Here is a 10,302-nt window from a genome sequence, read left to right on the forward strand (position 1 = left end):
TTTGATTTAGATCTTTTGGTCCTAGCATGTTTTTCTTTCTTCTTAAAAAAAAATCTATTAGTGATATACACCAAACACAGAGGTGGAGGCTCATACATATACAAACAAAAAGCATGATACTTACAGCACATTCTAGTCCTGGAGCACCAAAACAGAGCATGCAAAACCTACTCTGAATTTCTTTCTTTTCTTTTCTTTTCTTTCTTTTTTTTTTTGCTTAATAGTTCAGGAAATATTCAGAAGTTTTTGTTTAGCCTAACTATCAGAATTAAGGAAAGAAACTGAATCAAGAATAAAGATTTAAATTCTGCCCCTGGCCTCAACATTTACTAGAGATGTATACTCTTAACTTTTGAACATTGATTTATTTTTCCATAAAATCAAATAATACCTACTCTACTACCTCATAGATTGTTATGAGACCCCAGGGTAACATATTTGGAATATATTTGTATATTTTATTAAACAACCATAGATCCTACATAGGTACAATCACATAATTCTATCTGTAGCATTATCTCATTTTCTGATGATTTTAAGGATGCTCAAACCAGTAAGAACCATAGAAGAATCTTACCATGTAAGACTTGGTAAAGAAGACAGTGTCAAATTATTTTTCTCTATAAATATAAATGATGTAATTACCTTAGTTGTCTTCATTATAAAGATTTAACACCATCATTGTTATTCCATTTCATGCAGTACTTGAGTCTGCGTACTAGTTATGTATAGCTTCAAATTATGCATTTCTCAGTCTTATGGTACTAACAGGAGAAAATCTTGAGAATTATAAAAGCAATTTTGTAATATTTTAATATGTAAAATTGGAAAATTAAAAGAAAAAAATTGATATTTATTTAGTTTTTTTAACAATTTGCAAGCCTCTTCATTAAATATATCCATCATATAGATGGATTCTATTCTGTTAGGATAGATGAAATCATTCATTATGACAATTTATACACATGATCAAAGATAAAATATCTTTAAAATCTATGTTTTTCTGCTCAGACACAGACAAAAATAAGATAGAGTATGAAAAAGAAAATAATTCTTCTTAACGTAAGTCACAGTTAAACCTTAAGTGGAAAGTTTAAACTTTTGCATGATCTGTATTATACAGACGTGATGAGCTGAACAGGAATGAAAAATAATTGGATAAAAGTGGATAGGGCCTGGTTTGGTTTCTCTGTAGCAGGAATTTGTCTGAGAATGGGATGCTTGACCTGTGACTGGAGAGCCTGGCTCTTTCTGTGCCTTTTTTGTGACTAAAGGATGAAAACGTACTGCACTCTTTTCCACTGAGGGCACTTGTCTGGGGAAGAAAAGCTGTGGGATGTCCAATACTGAGTCTCTGTATTCAGTAACAAAGTCTTTTCCATACATTTCCACAAATGCACTTAAACAATATGTGTGGAAATGTGTAACTGGCAGTTCTTTTAATAAGAATAAAGGCTGTGCACTTTTTAGTGATCTTGAGGGTTTTTTTAAATGAATCATCTTATGAGAGAATTAGGCCGTGCGTAGATTATCTAACCCAAGGGTAATATTCACTTTTATAGGCAAAAATCAAATTCTGCCAAAATAGCCATTATAAATATTTTCCTGATTAAAAAATAAACTTTTACAATTAATAGAAAAAGACTTAACATTATAAATACACAAAGGACTTTATTCTCATATATTGATCAAGTTTGAAATATTAAAGTAACTTTTAAATGTAGGTAGGGGGCACTGGGTGGCTCAGTTAGGTTAAGTGAGAGACTTGATTTGAGCTCAGGTCATGATCTCATGGTTCTTGAGTTCGAGCCCTGGTGTTGGGGGTCTGTGCTGACAGCACAGATTCTGCTTTGGATTCTCTCTCTCTCTGTCCTTCTCTCTGCCCTTCCCCTGCTTGTACACACACTCATTCTCTCTCTCTCTCAATACACACACACACACACACACACACACACACACACACTCACACACGTTGGAAGAAGACCAGTGGACTTAGAAAAATAGAAGATAGTCCTTGGCTTGCACAATTACCAAAAACAAATATATTACCAGTACAATTAGATAATTATATTGAATAGAAAGTTATATAACTTCAGTGAAGAAAATACTTGTAGACTTGAGGGAGAAGATTTTTTTAAAAAATACTGATTGAAATTAATCATTGCTGTCACCTAATGTTCCCTAAGTGTTTTCTGTGTTGAAATACATACTGAATGTATGAAGGTAAAAACATATGTGAGTAAATTAATATGAAAAAAATAAGTCATATTTCCCATTTTATTATTTGAAGTGTTGGTAGATTACATTTTAGACTTATCACAGATGCTAAACTTAGCCAAGTAAGAATCCGATTTTTCCATTATTTTACAACATTCTAAATTCTTTTAGTTTTTTTTTTATCCCAAACATATTAAACTAACCCAAGTTTGTACTGCAAAAAATAAACTCGAACTGTAAAACTGACCCCTAAAATCAGGAATGTGAGTGCTATTTATCAGTCAGACTAGCTGTTCCTCTTACTGAAATTAGATACATTTGTGCAGTTGCTAGTTGACCCAAATTATCTTTTACTGTGGCCCTCATTATCAGATAATATGGTTATCATTCAGTTCTAAGTTTCTGTGAAATTCAGTTCTGAGTTTTTCTTTTATTAAAGGGTGCAACTGCAGTTTGGTGTTAGCACTGCTATCCAAACCTACCAGTTCTAGCTGAGGAGTGGTCTCTTTAAAGACGGGCAGACACAGTGAGATCCTGAATATATATCTTGTTTACACCATGAATATATATGACCATCATTTGCAGTTTTTTTAAAAAAAGGACAAGAATCATATACATAAGGTATAGGCTTGTGATCAACTCCCAAAGGGAATTATTAAAATAAATATGCTAGGGTTCCCTAGAGTTCAGAGCAAGGACCTCTTCTCTCATTATTTAAGTGGATTGTGTATTCATGAAGTATATCAGCCATGTGAACTTTCTCTAGAAAGTGCTTTGTACTAACTCAGGTGTTTTGGTTGGGGCAGGACAAGCACATTGATAGAAAATTGATCTATTATAGATTATAGTCTTGAGGAAATAGTAATTCTATTAATTTGATTTCCTCAATCTGAATATTTGTGATTAATTTGGTAATTGAATGTATTTATTCAAGTAAAGTTAAAATATTACCCACACTGAACAAAGCATATAAGGAAATTCACAAGTATAGGCCAGTTCTTAGCAGAGAAAAATCTCCTTTTAACATGTAAAGGGAGAGAGAGAAAAAGAGAGAAGAAAGAGCTTGAATGAGCAAGCTGGGGAGGCTTTCACCATGGTAATCGATAAAGGAATAATGGTAATCAATAAATGATTGGTTAGTGGAGTTTTGCAATCAACCATTCTAAAGATAGAGAATTTTGCTAGCTCTTTATAATTATATAGAACTTCATGGTAACTCAAAAGTATTAAAAAAGATCTGTAGCAACACCTTTACAAAACAATGTAATTAAGCAAATAAAATTCTTAAAGCTATCAGTGTAACAATATGATTGCAGATGAGTTCATATGGTACAGAAATTTTTCTGAATACTCTTAAATATAACTCTTCCATGCTTGTCCAATTAAAAGCCTCTTGAAAAGATTACAAGAAAGTGAGGGTAACAAATATATGATACGTGTGGTGCCACATTAATTTCCAAAGGCCACAGCAGACATTGTTAATAAATTTTTCACACTTTTTGATTGAAACCAAGAATTTGTTTTTTAATTTAGTTCCTTATACAGCCACAGCGATTAAAATTGCCATGAAAAATAAACCTTTTAAGAATATTTATGGTGAGTAAGTGTGTGTCACAGTTCAGTGTGGCATTTGAGATGCTTCAAGAAGAAGCCTCTTAAATATAGAAATCAAAAGATAATATTAGAACAGTATTATGTGCTCTGACCTAATTGTCCAAACCAGTTGGAAAGGATGGCATGCATAGAATTTTTCAGAATAAATCTGAACTGTTAGAAGCACACAATCTGGAGCCAAACTAAAGTAGGACAAATATATTTTAAAAGGATGAAGAAGGGGATAAACAGGAAAAATATCTAAGTTTGATATGCAAAGTACATTGTAAAGCTTTTGCACTGCAAAGAAAACCATCAACAATACAGAAAGTTATTGTACTGGCTGGGGGAAGGTTTTTGCAAGTAATATATCCAATAAGGGGTTGATACCCAAAATATGTAAAGAATTCATACAACTGAACACACAAAAAGGAAAAAATCTGACAAAAATGGTCAGAGGACCTGAACAGACATTTTCCAAAGAAGCCATATAGATGGTCAACAGGCTCATGCAAAAGTGCCCAACATGACTAATCATCAGGGAAATGCAAATCAAAACCACAATGACATAATACCTTAAACTTGTCAGAATGGCTAGAATCAAAAAGACAAGACATAACGATTGTTGGTGAGGATGTGGAGAAAAAGGAACCTTGTGCACCTACCTCTGTTGGTGGGATGTAATGTACAGGCACTGTGGAAAACATTATGGAGATTTCTCTAAAAATTAAAAATAGAATTACCATGTTATCTAGTAATTCCACTGTTGGATATTTAACCAAAGAAAATGAAAACACTAATTTGAAAAGATTTATGCACCCCCTACATTTATTGTAGCATTATTTATAATATCCAAGATATGGAAGCAACCAAAGTGTCCGTTACTAGATGAATGGATAAGGAAGATATTATACATGTGCATGCACACACACACACACACACACACACACACAGACAGAGAGAGAAAGAGAGAGAGAGAGAGAGAGAGAGGAATATTACTCAGCCATAAAACAGAATGGAGTCTTGCCATTTGCAACAACATAATGATCTACAGGATGTTAAGTGAAATAAGTTAGAGAAAGACAAATGCCATATGATTTCACTCATATGTGGAATCTAAAAACAAAATAAATGAGTTAAAAAAAAACAACAAAAACCAGAATTCGACATATAAATACAGTGAACAAACTAATGCTTGCCAGAGGTGAGGCAGGTAGGGGGATGGTGATGGTAAGTGGGAGATACAGGTTGCCTGTTATGGAAAGAACAAGTCACAGGAATAAAAGGCACAGTATAAGAAATACAGTCAATGAAATTACAATACTGTTTTATGGTGACAGATGGAGCTACACTTGTGTTGAGCATAGCATAATGTAAAAGTTTGTCAAAACCCAGTGTTGTACACCTTAAAGTAATGTAATATGTGTGTCAACTATACTCAAAGAAAAATTTTCAAACAAAAATATTTTTATTTTATTTTATCAAAAACTCAAACAAAAATATTATTATTTTTCTAAACTGAGACATTTAGGGGCACCTGGGTGGCTCAGTCGGTTAAACATCTGACTTTGGCTCGGGTCATGATCTCATGGTTTGTGGGTTCGAGCCCCATGTCGGGCTCTGTGCTGACAGCTCCGAGCCTGGAGCCTGCTTCAGATTCTGTCTCCCCCTCTCTGTGCCCCTCCCCCCCACTTGTGCTCTGTCTCTGTCTCTCAAAAATAAATAAATATTTAAAACAATTTTTAAACTGAGACATTTAAAAATGTTTAAAACGACTTCAAAAAAGATGTCCCCAAGATGTTCAAATACTTTTAGGTTTTCTCTTTGCCTTTGGAAGTCTTTACAGTTTCCACATACTCATTGTTTGTGTTTATTTAAGAAATTCAGGTTTACTATCTGAAACAGCCCAAAAACTATTCCCTTTGCTTTCACTTTTGATGCATTATATTCTCTACTTATGAGGACTGAGGTATATACCAAACTGTAATAAATATGGCATCCCCTCCTTCCCTTTCTCAAAACACTTCAATGGCTTTACATTGGCAATAAAAAGGAACCCATTAGGCCTGAAAACTCTGGTCTCTTCCCTTCTATAATATCTCAGCACAGGGGTGCCTGGGTGGCTCCATGGCTTAAGCATCCAACTTCAGCTTATGATCTCATAGCTCGTGAGTTCGAGGCCTCTGTCAGGCTCTTTGCTGACAGCTCAGAGCCTGGAGCCTGCTTCAGATTTTGTGTCTCCATCTGTCTCTGTTCCTTCCCCCCTCACACATACTCTCTCTCTCTCAAAAATAAATAAACATTAAAAATTAAAAAAAAATCTCGGCATAGATCTTTTCCCTTTTATTCATCCATCTCGTTCACAAGGTTTACTTTTAATACTTACAAACTCTTTCTCACTTCACAATGTCTATGTATACTGGCCTTTTCCTGGAATGTTCTTTTCCTTGCACAAATGTCTAATGCTAGGGCTTTCTTAATGTGTTGGTATAAACATCTCTCCTTAAAATGATCTTCTGAGACAACCACTCCTGACATAGATCTCTCGCTTTGATATTCTCTCCAGAGCAGGGACCAGGTCTGTGTCTATAACCATAACCATATATCTGTATTGCTTTGGACAGTGCTTGGTACCTAGTAAATATTTTTTTACTGTTTCATAAATGACTGAATTCAGTTGAAAAATCATTGTGTTTATGTTATCTGGTACAGCAAGCTGCACTGAGCAGTTCATGGTTTTAATCTGTAATATTTGTGTTGATATTGATTCTTAGAAAACTATTTGAGTACACAAAGGTATGTTGGAAACATTTATTTTTAGGCATATTTTTTACATTCTACTAAAGATGATTAGCATATTGAGGCTATATAGTGAGAAAGTATTCTTATCCCCATTCAAATCACAATGCCTCTGTGAAGACTCCATATGGTTAACAAATATTGATGGATGGTTTAACACCTATGAAGTTACTTAATATAACTTTAGAAATAAAAATTGATAATAAACACCGTATAGTGTGCTATCTTACTAAGTTTACCCATTTTTACATACTGGGCCATTAAAACTATAAAATTTTTGTAAGAAGACATATGATTGGATATTTTAAACAGTCATCAGGGTCGTTTCCCTGACTTCTAAGAAAAGAAAGTACAAGGAAGTAATGAATGCACACTAATTTATGTATTAAATTACTGCTATGAACATTTTCCATTAGATTTTTAATAAAACTGACCTTAATATTCCATGAATTTTGAGGGAGGAAATTGAAAGTCTTTAAATTTTTAATTTTGATTGTTCTGATAAATATTAAATTTGATATTTAATATCAAAACCCCAATAGCAGAGAACACAAAACAATCAGCTGTTATAAACGTTCTTTAGGAAGTGAGCCAAGAGCCAATATGCTGGCTGCTGAGTCTCTTAATGGCTGCTTTCATTTCTTGATTCCTCAGAGTGTAAATAATTGGATTAAGGAGAGGGGTGATTATAGAGTAAAACACAGAAAGAAACTTATCTACAGAGTAACTCTTGAACGGGAAAACATAGATGAAGATAGCAGGACCAAAGAAGAGAGTGACCACAGTGATGTGAGCAGACAGTGTGGACACTGCCTTAGAGGATGCACTGGAGGAGTGCTGCCAGATGGTGACCAGCATGACAATGTAGGATATGAGCAGGAGAATGAAGCAGATCAGGGACAGGAAGCCACTATTTGCAATCACCAAGAGCTCTAGGATATAGGTCTCAGTGCAGGCAAGCTTGATGACCAGGGGAAGGTCACAGAAAATGCTGTCCACAACATTGGGACCACAGAAGGGTAAACCTACAGTGAAAACCATCTGGCTTGTGGTATGTATGGACCCAATTGCCCATGAGAGCAGCAGAAACCCAATGAGCACCCTGCGATTCATAATGGTCTGATACTGCAAGGGCTTGCATATGGCAACATACCTGTCTATGGCCATAGCTATCAGAAGAGACATCTCTCCACCCCCAAAGAAGTGCATAAAAAACATCTGAGCCATGCAGCCCCACAGGGAGATGGTCTTGCGTTTTCTAAGGAGGTCTGCAATCATTTTGGGAGTTGCAGCAGAAGAAAGACATAAATCAAAAAATGATAAATTTGCCAGAAAGAAATACATGGGGGAGTGAAGATGCGTATCAACTATCACGGAGATCACAATGAGGAGGTTTCCTACTATGATGGCTACATAGACAAGGAAGAAGACTGCAAAAAAGAATATTTGAATTTCTCGAGAAGTGGAAAGTCCCAGCAAGATGAACTCAGACACACTTGATCTGTTGTTGGGGACATCCATTCATCCTTTTGTATGAGTTTATCAGAGGTTGCCTAGAAGAGGGAAAAACACACAGAATGTCATAGGGACTGACAAGTCCATAAACTTGATCTTTACTCACATACTGTCTCTTATCCAGGCAAACAACCCTGTTGCTACTATGACTACTTCTTTCGTATTTTACAGGAGATATTTCACTGGACCACATAGTATATAAACTGGAGGGAATGGAGACAACTAAATAAAATGGGTGTATTGGTTGGTAGGGGCAAGGTCAGTTGGACATTAGAGAAAACCTCTCCTTTCTTGTTCAGCTGCAGATCAGACTGTGTGTGAGCATTTAATTTATTAGAATGATATAAAGGAATTTTGGAAGGCAAAAGCAAGATAAATTTTATCTCTTGCAGGAAGTGCATTTACTGACATTTTTTGTGACATTCCAGTATGCAGTAAAAAGTTTGCCATATTAAATATTGCTGAAATCACATAAAGTGCATTATGCTTCTTGAAAAGCACTAATTATACATCATGAACATATTGTTCATGAACATATTGTTGTTAGAAGATTGAATGCGGAAACAGTTATATCATTAACTGAGATCAAACCCAATTACTGAGGAAAGATTAAGGTTTTTAGACTTGAATGACCCAGATTGACTCTCAAAACTACAGATGCTCATCTAAATATTGCCTAACTCTTCATTTCATATGATCAGACATAAAGTGTCCCATCTGTGCATTCTTATCCCGTTGTTGGAAAATTGGATCAAATAACCATTTTTATGTAATATTTTTTATTCTTTATTTTTGAGAGAGAGAGTGTGACCAGGGGAGGGGACACAGAATCCAAAGCTAGCTCTAGTCTCTGAGCTGTCAGAACAGAGCCCAATGCAGAGCTTGAACTCACAAGCCGTGAGATCATGACCTGAACCAAAGTCAGATGCTTAACCGACTGAGCCACCCAGGCAACCCTCTGATATTTGTTAAGTCATATGTTATAATATATCTGAGTGTATAGAAATACCTAAATCACTACTAGTAGGACTAGTGAAGTTTTCCTTTGTAGTCTTGTTCCTCTTTCCTCCATTAGTGAGGGATAAAGAGTATGGTGAAACATTTTCTTTGTAAACATGACCTAACAAAACTGAAAATGTGATATATTCTTTGAAGAGAGTACTGTCTTGGATTACTTAGCCTACTTGAACTTGTACTTCCTCACAATTATTTTCTTTAAAGTTCTTTTAACTTTTACCTTTGTCAAACATGGAAAAAAGTCATAGATATTATGTTGCTTGCTGCCTGAAGTGGATTCAGCCAAGCTAAATGAACTTTCAAAAAATACACACAAGTAAAAAGAATAGGTCAGTGCTCAATCAATTTAAATTCACCTACTTAAGACCTTCCTTGTTTGGCTGATTTTAGCTCTATTTTTCAAGTCTTATTCCAGGCATGTTGTTGATCTTGAGTCTTTTCCTTGCTTTTATGAGAGCCTAGACCCAGGGCTAATGCAGATTGTCAGAAAAGAAAATAGAATATACGTGATTTGGGGAGTATATTTCACCCTTTTAGTTACACAGTTAAAATTTTTAAGAATATAGTATATCTAGATAACCATAATAAACATTTAATCATATTCTCTAGTCTATGCATGGTTACTATCACTAACACACACAGTTCTTGTAAATGGCCCATAATCTTCCATTTTTGACACTATCATTCAGAATAGCATAAAAATTTCTTCTTTAACAAGGTAATAAAACAAAAATGGACATCTTAGTTCTCATTCACAGATGTGAATCTATATTTCTTATTTGTGCTTTGCACTCATCTGTAAGACAATGATCTTATCTAAACTATAGTCCTGGGACCTTCCGTATTTCTCTGAAGTATGAAATAAGTGCAGCTTTAGGTACACAAGGGTCTGGCAAAGACAAAGTTCTAGACAAGATGCTATTTCTAATTTTTTCTGGCTTATTAAGTGTTTAACTACTTGGTCATTTCCAGACTGTTAGCATAGGAAAGTTGCATTTTCTCATATGCTTTTCTAGCAATTTCTAACAAGTATAATGATACCACCAATATTTTATGAGTGGTGACATTCTATTATTTTCAAAGTCATGAATCGAGCGTTTTATCCTTGCATTTTTAAAAACAACAAAGGAACTTTCTCTATATTTCTGCTATAACTGAAAG

General features: G+C 34.8%; 1 protein-coding gene across 1 annotated transcript; it reads right to left on the bottom strand.

Moving 5' to 3' along the window:
* Positions 1-7,188: 7,188 nt before the first annotated feature.
* Positions 7,189-8,130, bottom strand: LOC102968980 (olfactory receptor 4K13-like). The gene has a single exon (XM_007087486.2). It carries the CDS (start codon positions 8,128-8,130, stop codon positions 7,189-7,191), a length of 942 nt encoding a protein of 313 aa, XP_007087548.1.
* Positions 8,131-10,302: the final 2,172 nt, after the last annotated feature.

Source organism: Panthera tigris, chromosome B3 (assembly GCF_018350195.1).
Source record: "Panthera tigris isolate Pti1 chromosome B3, P.tigris_Pti1_mat1.1, whole genome shotgun sequence".
NCBI classification, from domain to species: domain Eukaryota; kingdom Metazoa; phylum Chordata; class Mammalia; order Carnivora; family Felidae; genus Panthera; species Panthera tigris.